We start from the raw sequence: 22,434 nt of genomic DNA, 5'->3' as shown, positions 1-22,434 counted from the left end.
GTGACCAGTGAGAGGTTTAATAAAAGCATTGAAATTTATGTATTTTGAAATTTTTGATATATTTCAAACCATTTCAGTCAAAAAAATCTTTCTGATTCTCCTTGATGCTCCAAGTGTCCCTTCTTTTGCCAGTAGGAGCTCTTTCAAATTGGACTCTGTATCATCGCTTACAAACACACACACACACACACACACACACACACAATCAGAGGATTCAGAACACACATGTCTTCTGCTTCTCTCTAAGACCCCATCTAGTTGTCCTCATCTGCTAGTGGATCTGTTCATATTCCAATGGCCAAAATGAGTCACATAGCCCCATGCAAAATCACCATGAGGAAGTATACTCTGCCAACACGGAAGCCATGGGAAGGAGAGTGAGAAATAAAAATGTTTTAAAATCCTGTGAACTAACACTACTATCTACCACATTGAATGTGATGGTTAATTTTACATGTCAATTTTGCTAGGCTACAGTACACAATCAAACATTAATCTAGGTCTTGCTATGAAGGTATTTTGAAGATGTATTTAATATCTATAATCAGTTGACTTTAGGTAAAGGAGACTAATCTTGATAATGTGGGTAGAACTTACTCAATTAGCTGAAGGCCGTAAGAGCAAAATCTGAGATTACTCAGAGAAAAAGAAATTCTGCCTCAAGACTGCAGCATCAACTCTTGCCTGAGATTCCAGCCTACTCAGCTGCCCAACAGATTTCAGGCTTGCCAGCTTCCATAATCACGTGAGTAAAATATTTAAAATGAAGGGATGGCTCTGGTCAGAGCAATTAATCAAGGAAAAGAAGTGAAAGGGTTCAAACTGGGAGAAAAAAAGTATAACTATCTCAGTTCACAGATTACATGATTCTATACATAGAAATCCTAAAGAATATACACATGTAGGCATACATACAAAATTATTAGAGCTAATAAGTAAATGTTCAGAGTACCAGGCCAATACTTGCTATGGTTTGAATATATCCCCCCAAAGGACCTGCTAGAAACAACCCATAATGCAACAATGTTGGGTGGTAAGGCCTAATGTAAGTTGTTTAGGTCATGAGGTCTCACCCTCATGAATAGATTAATGCCAATTGTAAAAGAACTTGAGGCTTCAAGTTTGATCCCTTGCTCTCTAGCCCTCTCTTTGTCCTTCCACCATGCGCTAACACACATACCAAGTAGGCTCTCACCAGATGCCAGCCCTTCAATCTTAGACTCTTCAGCATCCAGAACCGTGAGCCAATAAATTTCTGTTTATTATATATTACCCAGTCTGTAGTATTCTGTTACAGCAGCAGAAAACAGACTAAGACAATACCCTAAAATCAATTGTGTTTCTATACATCAGCAATCACCAATCTGGAAAATTAAAAACAATTTCATTTATAATAGCATTTGCTAAGAACTGAATATGTCCCCTCAAAATTCACATATTGAAGCTCAAACCCCCAATGTCACTGTATTTGGAGATGGGACCTATAAGAAAGTAACTGAGGTTAAGTTGATCACAATTGTGGAGTTCTGATGCTATAGATTAGTATCTTTATAAAAAAAAAAAAAAACAACAAAAACCACCAGATCTCTTTCTCTGTGTGTTTCTCTGTCTGTTTCCCTTTCCTTCTCCCCCTTACTTTGTCATATGAGAATGCAGAAAGAAGGTGGCCATCTACTCACCAGTAAAAGAGCCCTCACCAGAAACCAAACTGGCAAGCACCTTGATCTTGGACTGCACAGCCTCCAGAACTATGAGAAATAAATTTATGTTGCTTCGGCCATTCAGTTTACGGTATTTTGTTATAGCGGCTTGAGCAAACTAAGATAGATTTTGCTACCAAGAAGTTGGATGTCGCTTTAATAAAACCTAAAAACATGAAAGTGGTTTCGGAACTAGGTAATGGGTAGAGGCTGAAAGAATTCGGAGGTGCATGCTAGAAAAAGCCTAGATTTCCATGCTAGAAATATGGATGTTAAAGGCAATTCTGGTAAGAACTCAGAAATACAGTTGAAGAGAAAGCCTCCATCTTCTTAGAGAAAACATAATCATGAACACAATTTTGGTAAATATATGTTTGTTAAAGGCCATTCTTGTGAGGTCTCAGATGGAAAGGCCATTCTTGTGAGGTCTCAGATGGAAATGAAGAATGGGTCACTGGAAGACAGAAGAAAAGCAATCCTTGTTATAAAGTAGCAAATAACTTGGCTGACTTGTTTTCTAGTGTTTTCTGGCAGACAGAATTTGTGAATGATAAAATTGAATATTTAACTGAGATTTTTAGCAAAATGCTGAAAGTGTGACCTGGATCTTCCTGAATGCTTATAGTAAAATGCAAGAGGAGAGAGATGAATGAAAGAAGAAATTATTAAGCAAAAAGGAACCAAAACTTAAATATTTGGAAAATTCTCTGCCTGTCATGTTGCAGAAAATGAGAAAGTATATTCTAAAGAAAACACCAAAGGTATGGTTAGACTATCATCTGATAAATAAATGATGAGATTATACGAGCAGAAACACTGCCTATTTCAACTGAAGGGGATGCAGACAAGACAAAAACGATGGGAGGCTTTTACATGTCCTAGATTCTACAGGACAGGACAATAGAGCTATCCAGCTGCTAACTTTGTACTATTCTTTTTTTTTTTTTTTTTTTTTTTTTTGAGACGGAGTCTCACTCCATTGCCCAGGCTAGAGTGCAATGGCGGGATCTCAGCTCACTGCAACTTTCACCTCCCAGGTTCAAGTGATTCTCCTGCCTCATCCTCCCAAGTAGCTGAGATTACAGGCACACACCACCAGGCCAGGCTAATTTTTGTATATTTAGTAGAGATGGGGTTTCACTATGCTGTCCAGGCTGGTCTCAAACTCCTGACCTCGTGATCTGCCCACCTTGGCCTCCCAAAGTGTTGGGATTACAGGCGTGAGCCACCACACCTGGCCAAACTTGCGCTATTCTTTAAGAAAAGGGGAGAATGACCTCAAAGCAATTCAGATGTTATCAAGGCCATTACCTAGCAAAACTTTTGGGATGAGACTCTGCCTGGGAGAGCGTGCCTGGTAGAGTGTGAGGAGAGGTATAGCATCCACCTAGGGTCCAGAAGGCAGGGCCACCACCCTAGTAGGTCTGGAAGGCAGGGCACTGAATCAAAATGGATTATTTTTGAGCCTTAAAATCTACGAGAATTTGCCTTGCTAGATTTTTGGACTTGCTTGGGACCTGTCATCCCTTCCTTTTTCCCTATTTCTTTTCTTTCCTTTCTTTCTTGCTCATATATATATATATATATATATATTTTTTTTTTCTTGGAATGCCTATTCTATGCCTGTTCTGCCATTGTATTTTGGAAGCAAATATCTTCCCTGGTTTTACAGTTTCATAGCTGGGGAGAAAATTTGCATCAGGATGAATCATACCTCAAGTCTCACCCTTATCTGTTTTAGGTGATATTTAGAACAGACTTTGGACTTCAGACTTTAGAGTTGATGCTTTTGAGACTGTTGAAGTGGTATGAATGTATTTTGTGTTCAATAAGGACATGAATTGCAGGGGTACAAAAGTCTGTTGACCAAATTATATCCCCACAAAATTCATATGTGTAACCCCAAACCCCAATGTCACTGTATTGGAGATAAGATCTATAAGGAGGTAATTAAGGTTTAAGAAGATCATAAAGGTGGGGCCTTTATCCAATAGAATTAGTTACTCATAAGAAGAGACATGAAAGCTAGTGTGCTTGCACAATGGATTCTTGGTTATGACACCAAAAGCACAAGTAACAAAATAGATAAATTAGATTTCATCAAAATTAAAAACGTTTGTACACTGAAGGATATTACAAAGAAAGTGAAAAGACAACTTACAGAATGGGAGAAAGTATCCACTAATGATATATCTCATAAGGGTCTAATATCCAGAATATATGACTACACATAACTTTAACAACAAAAACACAAACAACTCAATTTAAAAATGGGGAAAGACCTGGATAGAGAGTTCTCCAAAGAAGATATACAAATGGCACAAGGGCATGAAAAGATGCTCAACATAACTAGCCATTAGGGAATGCAAATCAAACCCACAATAAAATACCACTTTATACCCTTTGGGATGGTTACTATCAAAGGAATAGAAAATTATGGTGTTAGTGAGGATGTGGAGAAATTGGAATCCCCCGACAATGCTCTTGGTATGTAAAATGGTTCAGCTGCTGTAGAAACATTTGTTTACCGGTTCCTCAAATATTTTCACGTAGAATTACTATAAGACCCAGAATTTCCACTATGTTTATACCCAAAAGAATTGAAAACAGGGACTCGAACAAATACTTGTATACAAATGTTCATAGCATTGCTATTCACAATAGCCCGAAAGTGGAAACAACCCAAATGTCCATCAGTGGATGGACAGGTAAAACTGTGGCATCTAGGTACAGTGGAATAGTAGCCATAAAGAGACATGAAGTACCGATACATGCAACAAGGTGTACAAGGTGAACCTGCAAAAGATTATGCTACGAAGACAGACCAAAAGGTCACACATTCCATTTATATGAAATATCCATAATAGGTACCACAGTTTGAAAGCTGATTGGCATTTGCCAGGGTCTGAGAGAGGGAGGAATGGGAGTAACCACTTAACGTGTTCGGATTTTATTTTGGAGTGTACTTTAATACACTTATAATGTGTGCAACCACTAACTCTAATTCCAAGACATTTTCATTCATCATTACCCTTGGCATTGTGAATGGCAAATAATAAATGCTCATTAAAAAGGTTCACCCCAGGCCATGCATGATGGCTCACGCCTCTAATCCCAGCACTTTGGGAGGCCAAGGCGGGTGGATCACTTGAGATCAGGAGTTCAAGACCAGCCTGCCCAACATAGTGAAACAGTCTCTACTAAAAATACAAAAATTAGCCGGGTGTGGTGGTGCACGCCTATAATCCCAGCTACTCCGGAGACTGAGGCAGGGAGAATCGCTTGAACCCAGGAGGCAAAGGTTGCAGTTGGCTGAGATTTCACCACTCCACTCCAGCCTGGGCGACAGAGCAAGACTCTGTCTGAAAAACAAACGAACAAACAAAACAAAACAAAACAGACCTTACAATGTGTGCTAGTAATGCGGTTTCTGAATTTTTAGAACCCTTCTCTGGGGTGGTTTTTTTAAAAACATTAAACTCATTGGCAGTTGATACACTACAGAAGGTTGTACGCATTGGACTAGTAAATGTAGATAACGGTGTCGCTGTTTTTCCATTTGTATGTACTAAGCAAAGAGAAAAGCTAGTTCTATGTTTCTTCCATTCTAGAAATTCAACAGGGTCGTTTTTCCCCAAATTCACATCTACACCCTCCCTCCCACTTTGCGGACTCGGACTCCAGGCCTGAGCAGAGATCCTGGGCCCCGCCTCCCGCCCTCACCCGAGTCTCTGCGGGACTCACCGGCGTCCTGCGCGGAACGCAGCGCTCCACGATCCTTGCAGCGGCCCCGCTCTCCCGGCTCCTCCCCTTCCGCCCGCCTTCCCCGCCCCTCGGCCCAGCCCGCCAGTCGGAAGTGCGGCCGCCGGAACTGGCTGTTGGTGGGGGTGTAGCACTGAGCCGCCGACGGGGCGGGTGGGCTCTGCGGCCGAGGCGGCTTTGCGGCCGAGCAGGCGGCGCCGTCTTGGGGCCTAGCGGCGAGGCGACCCGCACAGGTGGGCGGTGGCGGTAGGTGGGTGGGACTGGCCAGCGACTGGCAGCGCAGTGGCTTAGGCGCGCGAGATCCGGCCAGGGTCAGAGGTGAGCGGGCCGCATCCCAGAGCCCGCTGGAGGAAGACGGGGTCCCCAGAGACCCGGCAGGCCGGGGCGGAGGTTGAGGCAGCTAACCTCACGTTGGACGCCTACATCGCCTTTCGCGGTATTGCTAAGCCGAACTTTTAATTTTAGTTTGACTTTTGGGTTCCAGAGACGGGTATTTCCGGACACTGGCAAGAATTTTGCCTTGCGTGTCTTCGAAGGCAGTTTTCTTGGTGTCCATATTGCATAAAGGCTGGTCGCTCTGTGGAGATGACGGTTTTACAGGTAAAGCCTAAGTTGTGACAAAAGCTCCTGCAGTGGGAAGACTCTGGTCGATCAGGGAAATCAGTAGAATTGACAGCAACGCTTAGAATTGGATTAATTACTGGCCGTGGTTACCCGGCGCTCAGAAATGAATTTGGAGAACAGTTGCCCTGGAAGCCATCTCCGGTAACCACTGCGCAGTGGGGGCCGCGTCTTCTTGAGTGCAATTCATCAAAGTCTCTAGTAGGACTCAAAATATAAAGTGACGAGCAGGATTTTCGGAGTTGAGTACAGTGTACTTGGGTTGATCACCATGTTATAAAGTTAGATCCAAATTAAATACATATTCGTCTCTGAGTAGAACTTGGGTCCTTTTTTTAATTGCTTTGCTTTTTAAAGAAATGTAAAACCAGATGCCGGTTTGATTAGTTTGCAGGTTGTAATATTGGAAGGGACCTAAGATTGGACACAGAATTCTGAATTCTGATCTAGGTCTGTGATGTTAGGAAAGTCAGATGTTCTGATTGCCTTATTCTGTAAAACGGAGATGATAATGATTACAGTTTCCTCACAGGTTCTAGTAAATTCTGTGTGTAGTCAGAATGTTTGCTTTGTGAGAGATATGAAGTTATTAGTTTTTGTCTGAAGTACTTAAATAATTTAAAGTTAGTAAGCCCCCATCCCCAATTTAGTAACAAGAAATCTTAAAGTCATCACATTTTGTCCGAAAAGTACATAGTGTATCTTCATCTTCAAATTCAGTGGCCAGAAAATTTTCACCTTAACCTAAATTCAACTTAAACCTCCTAGGAGCTCTTCAAGGGTAGGAGTAATATCTTACTCATTGTAAATGATTGTAAATCATTTACAGTTGTATGGTGCTTGTGTTTGTGTTGTATTAGGAGTTTAGTCCATTTTTTAAAGTTTCAGACGGAGTTTCACTCTTGTTGTCCAGACTGGAGTGCAATGGGGCGATCCCGGCTCACTGCAACCTCTGCCTCCCAGTTCAAGTAATTCTCCTGCCTCAGCCTCCTGAGCAGCGGGGATTACAGGCGTGTGCCAACACACCCGGCTAATTTTTTATTTTTTTAGTAGAGACTGGGTTTCACCATTGTTGGTCAGGCTGGTCTCGACTTCCTGACCTCAAGTGACCCACCCGCTTCTGCCTCTTACAGGCGTGAGCCACCGCCCCAGCCAATTTTTTTTTTTTTTTTTTTTTTGGAGACGGAGTCTCTCTCTGTCGTCCAGGCTGCAGTGCAGTGGCGCAATCTTGGCTCACCGAAGCCTCCACCTCCCAGGTTCAAGCGATTCTCTTGCCTCAGCCTCCTGAGTAGCTGGGATTACAGGTGTACGCCACCACACCCGGCTGATTTTTGTGTGTTTAGTAGAGACGGGGTTTCGCCATGTTGTCCAGGCTGGTCTCGAACTCCAGGGCTGAAGCAATCCACCTGCCTTGGTCTCCCAAAGTGCTGGGATTATAGGCGTGAGCCACTGCGCCCGGCCTTCTGTATTTTTTTGTAGAGACACTTTCCCCATGTTGCTCAGGCAGGTCTGGAACTACTGCTCCTGGGCTCAGGCCATCTGGCAGCCTCTGCCTCCCAAAGTGCTGGGATTACTGGCATGAGCCACACCTCACCTGGCCCTTTCCATTTTTTTTTTTTTAATGGCTTGGCAAAAAACAAAGCTTTGGGGTTCACCAAAAATCAAAGCAAAACTGTTTTACCTGGAAAATCTTGTTTTCTGTCATCAGAAGTTGTGCTTTAGTTCAGCTGTGTAGACACCCAGTAGTGGTTACATGAAGTTAGGTGAATAGATTAAAAATAATTTTTGTCTTCACTCTCAGAGCAAATGTTTTCTATTTATTTTTTTTTATTTTTTTTATTTTTTTTTTCTTTGAGATAGGGTCTTGCTCTTTTACCCAGGCTGGAGTACAGTGGTGTGATCATGGCTCACTGCAGCCTCTATTTCCCAAGCTTAAGTGATCCTCCTGCCTCAGCCTCCCGAGTAGCTGGGACCTGTGCCACCATGCTGGACTAATTTTTTTTTCTTCCCTTAGTAGTGACAAGTCTCACTATGTTGCCCAGGCTGGTCACAAACTCCTTAGCTCAGATGATCCTCCCACCTGGGCCTCCCAAAGTCCTGGGGTTACAGGTGTGAACCACTATGCCCAGTCTTATCTCAGAGCAAATGTTATGCACCATCCTGTGCTAGGCAGAGTGAGCTTCAACCCTGGCAGCACGTTTGACTCCTCTGGTGAGCTCCAAAAATGGGGACTGTGCCTCACTCTAGACCACTTAATCAGTCTCAAGCAGGTGGGTCACAGGCATCCCACAGTTTGAAGCTCAGCCAAGTTACTCTTGTGCAGCCAGGATGAGAACTCCTGTAGTTACAGGAAAGAAGGTTTTCTTTTTTTTTTTTTTTCTTTTTGTTATACTTTTAAGTTTTAGGGTACATGTGCACAACGTGCAGGTTTGTTACATATGTATACATGTGCCATGTTGGTGTGCTGCACCCATTAACTTATCATTTAACACTAGGTATATCTCCTCATGCTATCCCTTCCCCCTCCCCCCCACCCCACAACAGGCCCTGGTGTGATGTTCCCCTTCCTGTGTCCATGAGTTCTCATTGTTCAATTCTCACCTATGAGTGAGAACATGCAGTGCTTGGTTTTTTGTCCTTGCGATAGTTTGCTGAGAATGGTGGTTTCCAGCTTCATCCATGTCCCTGCAAAGGACATGAACTCATCATTTTTTGTGGCTGCATAGTATTCCATGGTGTATATGTGCCACATTTTCTTAATCCAGTCTCTCATTGTTGGACATTTGGGTTGGTTCCAAGTCTTTGCTATTGTGAATAGTGCCGCAATAAACATACGTGTGCATGTGTCTTTATACCAACATGTTTTATAATCCTTTGGATATATACCCAGTAATGGGATGACTGGGTCAAATGGTATTTCTAGTTCTAGATCCCTGAGGAATCGCCACACTGACGTCCACAATGGTTGAACTAGTTTACAGTCCCACCAACAGTGTAAAAGTGTTCCTATTTCTCCACATCCTCTCCAGCACCTGTTGTTTCCTGACTTTTTAATGATCGCCATTCTAACTGGTGTGAGATGGTATCTCATTGTGGTTTTGATTTGCATTTCTGTGATGGCCAGTGATGATGAGCATTTTTTCATGTGTCTTTTGGCTGCATAAATGTCTTCTTTTGAGAAGTGTCTGTTCATATCCTTCACCCACTTGTTGATGGGGTTGTTTTTTTCTTGTAAATTTGTTTGAGTTCATTGTAGATTCTGGATATTAGCCCTTTGTCAGATGAGTAGGTTGCGAAAATTTTCTCCCATTCTGTAGGTTGCCTGTTCACTCTGATGGTAGTTTCTTTTGCTGTGCAGAAGCTCTTTAGTTTAGTTAGATCCCATTTGTCAATTTTGGCTTTTGTTGCCATTGCTTTTGGTGTTTTAGACATGAAGTCCTTGCCCATGCCTATGTCCTGAATGGTAATGCCTAGGTTTTCTTCTAGGGTTTTTCTGGTTTTAGGTCTAACGTTTAAGTCTTTAATCCATCTTGAATTAATTTTTGTATAAGGTGTAAGGAAGGGATCCAGTTTCAGCTTTCTACATATGGCTAGCCAGTTTTCCCAGCACCATTTATTAAATAGGGAATCCTTTCCCCATTGCTTGTTTTTCTCACGTTTGTCAAAGATCAGATAGTTGTAGATATGCGGCGTTATTTCTGAGGGCTCTGTTCTGTTCCATTGATCTATATCTCTGTTTTGGTACCAGTACCATGCTGTTTTGGTTACTGTAGCCTTGTAGTATAGTTTGAAGTCGGTAGTGTGATGCCTCTAGCTTTGTTCTTTTGGCTTAGGATTGACTTGGCGATGCGGGCTCTTTTTTGGTTCCATATGAACTTAAAAGTAGTTTTTTCCAATTCTGTGAAGAAAGTCATTGGTAGCTTGATGGGGATGGCATTGAATCTATAAATTACCTTGGGCAGTATGGCCATTTTCACGATATTGATTCTTCCTACCCATGAACATGGAATGTTCTTCCATTTGTTTGTATCCTCTTTTATTTCACTGAGCAGTGATTTGTAGTTCTCCTTGAAGAGATCCTTCACATCCCTTGTAAGTTGGATTCCTAGGTATTTTATTCTCTTTGAAGCAATTGTGAATGGGAGTTCACTCATGATTTGGCTCTGTGTTTGTCTGTTATTGGTATATAAGAATGCTTGTGATTTTTGCACATTGATTTTGTATCCTGAGACTTTGCTGAAGTTGCCTATCAGCTTAAGGAGATTTTGGGCTGAGACGATGCAGTTTTCTAGATATACAATCATGTCATCTGCAAACAGGGACAATTTGACTTCCTCTTTTCCTAATTGAATACCCTTTATTTCCTTCTCCTGCCTGATTGCCCTGGCCAGAACTTCCAACACTATGTTGAATAGGAGTGGTAAGAGAGGGCATCCCTGTCTTGTGCCAGTTTTCAAAGGGAATGCTTCCAGTTTTTGCCCATTCAGTATGATATGGGCTGTGGGTTTGTCATAGATAGCTCTTATTATTTTGAGATACATCCCATCAATACCTAATTTATTGAGAGTTTTTAGCATGAAGGGTTGTTGAATTTTGTCAAAGGGCTTTTCTGCATCTGTTGAGATAATCATGTGATTTTTGTCTTTGGTTCTGTTTATATGCTGGATTACATTTATTGATTTGTGTATGTTGAACCAGCCTTGCATCCCAGGGATGAAGCCCACTTGATCATGGTGGATAAGCTTTTTGATGTGCTGCTGGATTCGGTTTGTCAGTATTTTATTGAGGATTTTTGCATCGATGTTCATCAGGGATATTGGTCTAAAATTCTCTTTTTTTGTTGTGTCTCTGCCAGGCTTTGGTATCAGGATGATGCTGGCCTCATAAAATGAGTTAGAGAGGATTCCTTCTTTTTCTATTGATTGGAATAGTTTCAGAAGGAGTGGTACCAGCTCCTCCTTGTACCTCTGGTAGAATTCGGCTGTGAATCCATCTGGTCCTGGACTTTTTTTGGTTGGTAAGCTATTAATTATTGCCTCAATTTCAGATCCTGTTATTGGTCTATTCAGAGATTCAACTTCTTCCTGGTTTAGTCTTGGGAGGGTGTATGTGTCGAGGAATTTATCCATTTCTTCTAGATTTTCAAGTTTATTTGCGTAGAGGTGTTTATAGTATTCTCTGATGGTAGTTTGTATTTCTGTGGGATCGGTGGTTATATCCCCTTTATCATTTTTTGTTGCGTCTATTTGATTCTTCTCTCTTTTCTTCTTTATTAGTCTTGCTAGCAGTCTATCAGTTTTGTTGATCTTTCAAAAAACCAGCTCCTGGATTCATTGATTTTTTGAATGAATCTTTCTTTCCACCAAATATTAGAAACATATGTACCCAGGGAGTGAGGTTTGGTTTTGGTTTTGGTTTTGTTTTTTGTATCAAATAGGCTAGATAATGTATCTTTTTTTTTTTTAAATTTTAGTTTAAGTTCTGGGATACATGTGGTGAACATACAGGTTTGTTACATAGGTATACATGTGCCATGGTGGTTTGCTGCACCTATCAACCCGTCATCTAGGTTTTAAGCCCCGCATGTGTTAGGTATTTGTCCTAATGCTCTCCATCCCCTTTCCCCCAACCCCCCAACAGGCCCCAGTGTGTGATGTTCCCCTCCCTGTGTCCATGTGTTCTCATTGTTCAACTCCCACTTATGAGTGAGAGCATGTGGTGTTTGGTTTTCTGTTCCTGTGTTAGTTTGCTGAGGATGATGGTTTCCAGAATCATTCATGTCCCTGCAAAGGACATGAATTCATTCTTTTTTATGGCTGCATAGTATCCCATGGTGTATATGTGCCACCCTTTCTTTATCCAGTCTATCATTGGTGGGCATTTGGGTTGGTTCCAAGTCTTCGTTATTATAAATAGTGCTCCAGTAAACATACGTTACATGTGTATGTGTCTTTATAGTAGAATGATTTATAATCCTTTGGGTATATACCCAGTAATGGGATTTCTGGGTCAAACAGTATTTCTGGTTCTAGATCCTTGAGGAATCGCCACACCGTCTTCCACAATGGTTGAACTAATTTACACTCCCACCAACAGTGTGAGAGTGTTCCTGTTTCTCTGCAGCCTTACCAACATCTGTTGTTTCCAGACTTTTTAATGATCACCATTCTAACTGGCGTGAGATGGTATTTCACTGTGGTTTTGATTTGCATTTCTCTAATGACCAGTGATAATGAGCTTTTTTTCATATGTTGTCCACATAAATGTCTTCTTTTGAGAAGTGTCTGTTCATATCCTTCACCCACTTTTTGATGGGGTTGTTTTTTTCTTCTAAATTTAAGTTCTTTGTAGATTCTGGATATTAGACCTTTGTCAGAAGGATAGATTGCAAAAATTTTCTCCCATTCTCTGGGTTGGCTGTTCACTCTGATGATAGTTTCTTTTGCTGAGCAGAAGCTCTTTAGTTTAATTAGATCCCATTTGTCAATTTTGGCTTTTGTTGGAATTGCTTTTGGTGTTTTAGTCATGAAGTCTTTGCCCATGCCTGTGTCCTGAATGGTATTCCCTAGGTTTTCTTCTAGGGTTTTTATCGTTTACGGTTTTATGGTTTTATGTTTAAGTCTTTATTCCATCTTGAGTTAATTTTTGTTAAGGTGTAAGAAAGGGGTCCAATTTCTGTTTTCTGCATATGGCTAGCCAGTCTTCCCAGGGCCATTTATTAAATAGGGAATCCTCTCCCCATTGCTTGTTTTTGTCAGGTTTGTCAAAGATGAGATGGTTGTAGATGTGTGGTGTTATTTGTGAGGCCTCTGTTCTGTTGGTCTGTATATCTGTTTTGGTACCAGTAGCATGCTGTTTTGGTTACTGTAGCCTTGTATAGTTTGAAGTCAGACAGCATGATGCCTCCAGCTTTGTTCTTTTTGCTTAGATTGTCTTGGCTATACAGGCTCTTTTTTGGTTCCATATGAAATTTAAAGTAGTATTTTCTAGTTTTGTGAAGAAAGTTAATGGTAGCTTGATAGTAATAGCATTGAATCTATGAGTACTTAGGGCAGTATGGCCATTTGCACAATATTGATTCTTCCTATCCATGAGCATGGATTTTTTTTCTATTTGTTTGTGTCCTCTCTTATTAATAAGAGGATTTTTTGTCAGCAGACATGATTATATCTGTGATTTGTAAAGTGAACTGGATAGTGATCAAGCCCAGTGGGCAAGCTATTAAAATAATTCAGAGGAAAAATGAGAACAGCAACAGTGGTGATAGAGAAGAGATTTTAAAAAATGTATTTTTTTCTCTCTGGGGATGTTAAATATTTTTGAGAAAAGGAGTAATAATTGTAACTTGGCAAGTGCGTTTTGCCCTTCCTAGTTGAAACTACTTTTCAGCAGTGAGTGGATAGGTTGTGGTACATGAATTTTATTGTTAGTCGTTATTAAAAAGTGTCTTAAAAATATATATGTCTTAAAAATATAAGTAATTTTCCTTATTAATTATTAAATATGTAATCTCATTTTTTTCTCTTAATAGCCTTATGTTAATATTGGGATTTTATTGTTTTTGCTTTTCAGTACTGTAAGATTGATGTTAAAGGCATGGTGTTCACCCCACTTCATCAGCGTACATAAGTTATCTCTTCTTTTGGACCCTTATTTTATGCCATAATGGTAAGCTTCAGCTCAGTATGTTCAAATTTGTGTTTTAGAATGTTCTCTTCCTTCATCTTCATAAAGATATTTGTATTGTAGATATAGAAATACTCTTGTAAGCTGTACAAGTTATCCCAACTGGGAAATTACTTAGCAATCACATTGCAAAATCTTCTCTATAAAATATATTGCTCACTAATCAGTGTTACAGTGATCACATTCATCCATCTATCTGTTCTTGTATTTATGAAGTATTAAAAATATTTACTTCTATCTACTTTGCCATATTCCAAATCGTTGGCAAGGAGGATGGGTATAAATACAAATAGTTTTGGGGAGCATAGATTTCTTGTATTTTAAAGCTTTTCTTTAGATTTTATTAAAATTTAAAAACAAATGTAACCTGCTAGCTGCACATAAGGTATTTCAGGCAGCATCAGTGCTAATCTTCTAATGGCACATTTCTGTTCACTGACTTACAGTCACTAAACATACTTAGGAGTAGGCATTTAACTTTTGCCATTAAGAAATGACAAACTAGGGGAGAAAAACACTTTTTAATGTTTTAAAGAAGCAGCAGCATTTGACAGAGAATAAATGAACATTGACCACCATGTTATTTATTTAGATAACCCGTATTCTGCGTCACAAACTTCAGAAAACATCTGTCTTCCTTCTCCTCTTGGTTCTTGCCTATCTACTCCTCCCCTATTAGAGAAAAGTAGAAGTATCACAGTGGGGTTCTGACCACACCTTGTATTTTGCATCTATATTACCTAATCATTTTCCTCTTAAGTTTTTGAAGGAGGTAATGAATGAATGATGCTTTTATTTATGTATGTAGGCGTGTCTCACTAGACCCTTTGAAGTTTTAATTTCAGAAGACGAAATATTTACTTGAGATGACTGGCTGTTTAAAATTGTCCTAGACTATATATATTTGATTTTGTTTATTATAATTTTTTGATACAAACTCTAAAATTTTATGGGCAAAATTTAAAAGAACCTTCTGTATTTGTGAAGTGTGTATGTACAGAATTATGTTTTCATGGTGGAAAATGGGATCAGGGAAAATGGGATTCAGGAATCTTACCTTGAATCCTGGGAACCAGTTTCATTGGGAATCCGCTTCTTACAAGTTTTTTTTTTTTTTTTGGTAGTGACAGAATCTCACTATATTGTCCAGGCTGGTCTTGAACTCCTGATTTCCCACCTCGGCCTCCCAAAGCTTTGGGATTACAGGCATGTGCCACAGTGCCTGGCCAAGATTTTTTAACAAAGCAAATTGGTGTAGATTTATTATAACTGAAGGTTTTGAAAAGATGGCAGATTTCAGACTTTGTTCACTTACCATATTTAGATATTTGATAATGTGAGTTTTTCATTGAACAGTGCAAGAAGGCCTACTGTTTTTGGAATTATACAAATTCTCCATCCTTAGGACTAGGTGGTCACTGAAAAGTTCCCATGATTTCCAAAGGGTGGCAGTATTTGTTTTTCCCCCTTACCCTCCTGGAACTTTGGTGGGTGGTAGGAGTTTTTACCCACATGCAATTTGGTAGGTTGAGGTATTGGAATCTGCAAAATAAGACAGAAGAATTTAAGTCCTTTTAAATGAAAACTGAAAGTTCTGTGCCACTTAATAAAATTTAAAAATGACTATCATTGTGAATGAAAAAGACTATAAAACAGAAAACTAGAAAGAAAACCACCAGTGGTATATTTGGGTTTTGTTTTATTTGTTTTTTTTGTTTTTGTTTTTGTTTTTTTTTGAGATGGAGTTTTGCTCTTTTTGCCCAGGCTCTAGTACAATAGCACGATCTGGGCTCACTGCAACCTCTGCCTCCTGGGTTCAAGTGATTCTCCTTCCTCAGCCTCCTGAGTAGCTGGGACTACAGGCGCGTGCCACCACACCCAGCTAATTTTGTATTTTTAGTAGAGATAGGGTTTCACCATGTTGGCCAGGCTGATCTTGAACTCCTTACCTCAGGTGATCCTCCTGCCTTGGCCTCTCAAAGTGCTGGGATTACAGGCATGAGCCACCATGCCTAGCCATGTTTAATTTTGTTTAGAACCTAGTACTTTTATTCATATGTGTCTTTAGAAATGAAGGCTTTGCAAATGAAGACATAGCATAGCTTCACCATGTTTTTTCCTCGTCTCTAAGAAATGAATGGATAGGGATCTACTAGCAGATCTCAAACCTTACATGTAGTAACAGTAATATATTTCATCAATTCTGAGGTTCATTTTCTTTTATATTTTAATATTACTGAATTGATGAGTTGATAAGAATATCTTAGAATTGATAGCATATTTTTTTCTGTCTTAATGTTATGCAAAATAATGATGCATGCTTTCAATGGCATCTTAAATTCATTGAAACATGGCAATGATAGCCATCATTTATTCTTTCTAGGCACTGAGCTAGAGATGTTGTAGGTTTCTTGCATTAATATATTAGCAATTTCTAAGTTAATGTTAAGTGCCAGTACAACCCCACTCCCAATTTTCAGGATTTTTAGCAGATAAGGAGAGTTTAGCCTTTGCTTCATTTTGATTGTATACTTTATGGCCAGTATATTTTTTTGAATGGTGCTCTTAAAAATTAAAGTCTATGAAGTGATGATAGCTGCCATATGCAACCCTCCCCTATGTTAGCCTCACAAACACTGACCAGAGAGACCGTGTTAGCATTCTTATTTAGTTTGTTGTTAGTAATCAGGTGCCCAAGACTCATATTTTTTCTTTGTTATATATATATTGATCATAGAGTGGAGTGGAGGAGACAAAGGAAAATATATTAGACCTGTTTTAGAAAACATTAGAAATGTTAAATGTATATTAAATTTTTTTTGTGGAAATAACTAATATTACCAAATATACTATTTACTTTTTACAGCAACAAGCTTTAGAACTAGCTTTGGATCGTGCAGAGGTGAGGTGTGACTAAGTTACATATTGAAATGGTGTTGTCTTTAATTGACAAAAGCTCAGTTTTAAGAGATTTTTGTATGTGATTTTTAAAGGAGCACATTACTATTTTAGGACAAGTATGCATATCATTTTGCTGTAAATATATAAAAATGCCAGGTGATATTTGGATCACCTGTTACGTGGAATCCTCAAGATAATAATGTTATGGAATAAAACTTACTTGAAGAAGGATATAGAATTTCTAAAATTGTGTTTTCCTGTTTTGACAAGTTTTCTAATTACTGAAAGGAAAAAATAGCTAAGGTATACAGTATATAATTTTTCATACAGTAAGCATATTTTGAACAACCATAAAATATATTGATAATATTTCTGACCTGTGAAGTCATGGTTGTGAAACTATGATTTTGCTTATGGCAATGAAATACTCTGCTAAATCGTGGTGCAGTTCAAATTTCATTTGTTTGAAACTTATCTTTAGATGTTAAGTAGTTTTTCCTACAAGATGTAATTCAGAGACTTAAGTGAATAGCCTTTTTAGCCTTACATATGTTTTAGATATACTCAATACAGTTGTTCATAGTCAAAAGCAAAAGGCAAGCTGTTCTCATAAACTTTTGTTTTTTAGTATGTCATTGAAAGTGCCCGACAGAGACCTCCTAAAAGGAAATACCTATCAAGTGGAAGGTATGAATAATTAATTGGTAACATCTTAGATTCATTGAAATATGATGATAGCTACCTTTTATTGCATTCCTAGTAGGCACTGAGCTAGAAATTTTATAGGTTCTTTGCATGTATTAGGTATTTCTAAGTTGATATTAGCTACTATATTCAGCTCCACCCCAGTTTTTGGGAAATTGAGGCAAAAATGTGAAAATTTAGGAAAAAATTAAGTAACATTCATGTCATGATGATTACTCTGTTAACATTTTATATATTTGTTTCATTAAATTTTTTTAGAAAATCTGTATTTCAAAAACTTTATGACTTGTATATTGAAGAATGTGAAAAAGAACCTGAGGTTAAGGTAAGTATACATTTTTATTGTGTTGTAGCTTTTGAAATGTAGAAGAGAGGAATATGGAGGAGTTACATCTGGAGTATTATTTTTTTGTGTGTGATGAACTAACATCTTTTTTAACCTGACCCTAGTCAATTCTGTAGCTGACCCAGAGCTCTGGCTAATCTGGCACCAGGCAGAGATCACCTGCTGAGGTAGGAGTGAAGGAACAGTTATATTGAGTATCAGACTGTCTCACTAGGAAGTCATAAGCAAAGCCACAGTATATATTATCTTTTGCTTCTTCTTCCCCCTGAGAAGTGATTTATGAATTTATAGCACTTCCTCCTGAGAAGTTATTTACAAATTTATAGCAGTAACCTGTTTTCTCGTGATGATTTGAACTGGAAAGCCAGAGCTATTACAGAGCATGTATGAAATTCAAGTACAGTAATAAAAACTGAGCTTGATCATAAAACGAGTTCATGGCCAATTTAACTTAATTCATTTTTATTTGGCATAAAGATATGGGTAGTCGAAATGTAACAGAAGTCGATTTATTGATGTCTTGGAGCCCTCAGGTTGGAAGGGCCTAAATGTCTCTATGAGCTTTTGTTGTCTGTCTTTAAAAATGAATACAGTTTTACTATTTAGGCCAAAAACAGTGGAATTCCAGTAGTGTCTAACTTTAAAATCTTTACATTAGGAAAAAAATTATTTTTAAACTTATAAATAAATCTTACAGTATGTTTTTCATAAGTTCTACTGATATATACTTGACATACAATAAATTGTACATGTTTAAAGTATGTATTTTTTAAGTTTTGACATGTGCGTTATAGAAACACCTCATGAAACCATTACTACAAGCAATAGAATGTACGTATTCATCATCTCAGTGACAGAACTAAAATAAGAGAGCTACATATATGAAGATTCTAAATTGGAATTGGCAAGCCACTCTCCACCAACTAAATGTGGCCTACTGCATGTTTTTATAAATGAATTTTTATTGGAACCCATCACACCTGTTGGTTTGTATATTATCTAGGGCTGTCTTACAGGTACAAAGACAAATTGAGTATTGCAGCACAAACTATTTGGCCCACAAGTGTAAAATACTATCTGGCCCATTAAGAAAGAAAATTTGCAACCTCTAGTCTAAATGGGATCAACTCTGTGGTAGCTAATTTGTTTTGTTGAAGAGGTACACATACTGTAAAAATTTATCTAATTCTGTCTTAAGTCAAATTATGAGGGTTTTCTCTACACTGAAAAGACTAACATTTTAAGTCTCTCTTTACTAGTTTAACATCGAAGTGGTTAAAAGTTGTTTGCCTTTTTAAAAAAATTCCGGGTTGCTTAGTGTTTCGATTCTATGGTGATGACAGATTAAGAATTTATCACTTCTCTGTGTATGTGTGTATGATATATGTTTAATCTATATTTACTAAATAAAAGATATTCAAAACATTTTGTTTTCTGAGATTCTGAAAAAAATTTACTGTTATTTTTGCTAAATAAGATTTGATGACATGATTTGTTAAATCTGTAAGTAGGTTTTATTTTAAATTATATGCATTTTTAAAATCATGGACTTTGTTGTGGTTTTTAAGGAGCTGTTGAATTGGATTTACAGAAAATGTCCAAATTGCTTACTTCGTCTTACCAATGAGATATTTTTAGGTTCAACACTTCAGCTTAGAGCTGTTGAACTTGTTTGTATATTATTTAGCCTATAAAATATTTAAGAAATGTGCACTTCTTAGATACAACCAAAGAGAATGCTCCAAATTCTTTAGGTTAGACTTCTACTTAATGGAAACTGTATGCTTCTGTGTTTTATATATTTGCATTTAATGGTTTTATATACTACTTATTTAAATATTTTTATTTCTTAAGTATTCAAAAGTACTTGTTTTATATTTAAGTGCTTTTATTGTCTTATAGGTCACCCATTTTTAAAATATGAATTAATTTGCATAAAACATAGTAGTAAACAAAAATTAAGTTTACATAGCTGTCCCATATGTAGTGGCTATAGTTTTGTGAGCCTTCTCCATTTATTCAGAATCATAATGCGGAAAGAGCACCAAAAGGTTAATTCAAGCCTGATTTTGTTAAATCATAGCATTATTTGTTAAGGTTATACTGGATTATTTTCATGAGCTCTGCCTCTTTTTAAAGCAGAAATTAAGAAGAAATGTGAACTTGTTAGAGAAGCTTGTTATGCAAGAGACTTTGTCATGTTTAGTGGTCAATCTATACCCAGGAAATGAGGGATATTCGCTGATGCTCAGGGGAAAAAACGGATCAGGTAAGACCCTCCAGAGCACAGCTGCCACAAAATACTTTTGCTAGGCAGGATGTGCTGTTTTTTTAAAGTAGTTTTTTAACCTGCTAAAGCATTTGTCCTTCAGATAGTGATGACCTAGTGATAAAAACAGATTTTGATCCCAATTTTCTTCCTTATGATATGTTTTAGTAGAATATTAGAAATTGTCTCTCTTACAGTTATCTTTCCTGAATGTGCGTTTTAGAAGTATTCTAATTGATATGTCTTTGAAGTCCAATTATAAAAGCATCTCAGAACCAAAGGAAAGGTTAAAAAAAAAAAAAGGAAAATGATAGAGGCATAACTTATAAATGATTAAAATAGAATTTCCTTTCATTCTATTGCTATTTATATTTTAAGATAGTATACCGTGTTTAAAGGTAGGTAATCTTGCAGTTTGAATATGAGTCTGAAATCTTCAAAATTAAGCAGACTCACTGCCTTTTGAGTAATTTTCACATATTAAAATATTTCTATTAATACTGAATATGAACATTTCTGTTAATGGTGAATATGAAAATAATTTAAAAATATAAACACTTCAGTTTCATTAAAGAGGTATAAAAATTTAATATGATGATAATGTGAATTCTACAAGGAACTCACATAGCTGGAATTCTGTGTGTGTGTTGGTAATTAATTGTAAAGTGTAACACCAAGAGAATTTTGTTGTAAAAGTGACCACTTTTCAGAAAAGGCACCAAATTGTCCCTCTGATTTCCAGATTAGATTAATTGGTCTTCAGTGAACTTTCAGTTACTTTGACATTGGAATTTTATCATATTCTGATTATTTTGCTTTGGGCTGTGGTTCAGATTGTGACGTTATGCCAGATGTTTTTTCATAATGTGTTAGGTTTTTTTTCCCCCCTTAAATAAAGAAGGACATTAGGATGGCCTTTTGGTTTTGGGTTTTTTTTTTTTTTTTCCCCCGATCCTTGCTTGGTTGAAATGCCTTTTGGTTTTATTATATACAGTTTTTTGAAAAGCCATTTGAATTATACAGCTAAGCTTTCAGTGATCATGATCATTTTCAAACTTCATGTTTTAAATTAAGATTCCGAGACCATTCGCCTGCCCTATGAAGAAGGAGAGTTGCTTGAATATTTGGATGCAGAAGAATTACCTCCTATTTTGGTTGATCTCCTAGAAAAATCTCAGGTACAAAATTTTTATCTTTAAAATGTCTTTATATTTGTTATATGTATATGATATATATGTGTCACATTTTTATATATGTATACATATATGTATATAAACGACTATATGATGTTTCGTGACAGATGATATTTAATTTCTATCACTGTTCCCAACAGCCTTTAGAACATGAAATCAGGCTGGGCTTTGGTGGCTTATGATGCCTGTAATCCCAGCACTTTGGGAGGCTAAGGCAGGAGGATCACTTGAGCCCGGGAGTTTGAGCTCACTACAGTCTCAAACCCCTGGGCTCAAGTGATCCTCCTGTACCACTGCAGGATTAAAGAAGGAAGGATTAGAGAAGGAAGAGGAAAACCAGAATTGCAGTGATTGCACCACTGCACTCCAGAGTGGGTGATAGAGCAAGACCCTGTCTCTAAAACTAATAAAAATAGAAGATGAAATGAGACATATATGGCTATCTGGAAATAGGTTTATTGTGGGATATTTAACCTTTAGGGTATACTGAAATGTAGAGACGTAGTTCTTCTAAAATAGTTAGAACAATTAGCTCATCAATTGGAAATCTCCCTGTAGTTACAATCAAGAAATTATGAAAGAAACTACTTTGAATATTTATGAAGTTTTTCACTTGGGGGCCAGAAACTGGCCTTTACATCTGTACTTCTGTTCATAGCTTGCCTAGGTAAGCACTCCCTTGCCCTGTTCTACTTTCTTCTTACTGCCTTAACTTAACTCCAGCCATACTGTGTACTCTACTGAGGAAAAAGAAGACATCACATAAGAACTCTCGTTTCCTCCTAGCACCAGTCGACTAGCATCCCTACCTCTCTCTTCATATCTGCCTGCCTTCCCGTTAAAATAGTTGATGTATACTGTTTATAGACGTCCATCCCCTCCACTTGTTTTCTGGATCCTCCCCTTCCTTCTCAAGGACTTAAAATTATAACCTCTCTTTTTTTCTATTTCTCTTTCTCTATTAAATGCAGAATGCAAGCATACTGTGTTACAGGTTGAGCATCTCAAATCTGAAAATTTGAAATCCACAGTGTTCCAAAATCTGAGCACTGACTGACACTTAAAAGAAATGCTAATTGGAACATTTCCGATTTCAGGTTTTTTGATTAGGGCTGCTTAACCTAAGTATTATGCAAATATTTCCAACTCCGAAATGCTTCTGGTCTGAAGCACTTCAGATAAAGGATACTTAACCTGTATGTCTCAAATTAAAAAAAAAAAAATCTTCTCTTGACCTCATGTCCTTCTTCA

The 22,434-nt window shown here is 38.0% G+C and overlaps 1 protein-coding gene and 1 long non-coding RNA gene across 51 annotated transcripts in view; one reads left to right on the top strand and one right to left on the bottom strand.

Annotated features, from left to right (window-relative positions):
* Nucleotides 1–5,512, bottom strand: part of LOC129011473 (uncharacterized) — a 79,144-nt gene extending 73,632 nt beyond the window's left edge. Inside the window, exon 1 of the long non-coding RNA XR_010123544.1 lies at nt 5,445–5,512. This is a non-coding gene — a long non-coding RNA (uncharacterized LOC129011473). The remainder of the gene's footprint in view (nt 1–5,444) is intronic.
* Nucleotides 5,513–5,519: 7 nt separating this feature from the next.
* The window catches only part of SUPT20H (SPT20 homolog, SAGA complex component), a 50,454-nt gene continuing 33,539 nt past the window's right edge, over nt 5,520–22,434 (top strand). For 11 of the 50 annotated variants that reach the window (XM_054446488.2, XM_054446473.2, XM_054446483.2 and 8 more), the window contains exons 1-7: nt 5,549–5,695; nt 13,656–13,751; nt 16,636–16,671; nt 17,299–17,357; nt 17,634–17,700; nt 19,861–19,990; nt 21,065–21,168. In XM_054446488.2, the coding sequence (XP_054302463.1) occupies nt 13,749–13,751; nt 16,636–16,671; nt 17,299–17,357; nt 17,634–17,700; nt 19,861–19,990; nt 21,065–21,168 (399 nt within the window). In that variant the 5' untranslated portion in view covers nt 5,549–5,695; nt 13,656–13,748. Of the gene's footprint in view, nt 5,899–13,655; nt 13,752–16,635; nt 16,672–17,298; nt 17,358–17,633; nt 17,701–19,860; nt 19,991–21,064; nt 21,169–22,434 lie in introns of all 50 variants that reach the window. The other 39 variants (XM_054446490.2, XM_054446480.2, XM_054446455.2 and 36 more) reach the window with 12 other exon arrangements.

The sequence above is a fragment of the Pongo pygmaeus genome, chromosome 14 (genome assembly GCF_028885625.2).
Source record: "Pongo pygmaeus isolate AG05252 chromosome 14, NHGRI_mPonPyg2-v2.0_pri, whole genome shotgun sequence".
NCBI classification, from domain to species: Eukaryota; Metazoa; Chordata; class Mammalia; order Primates; family Hominidae; genus Pongo; species Pongo pygmaeus.
Note: the sequence above shows the minus strand (reverse complement) of the source record. Positions and strands in the feature narration are given on the sequence as shown.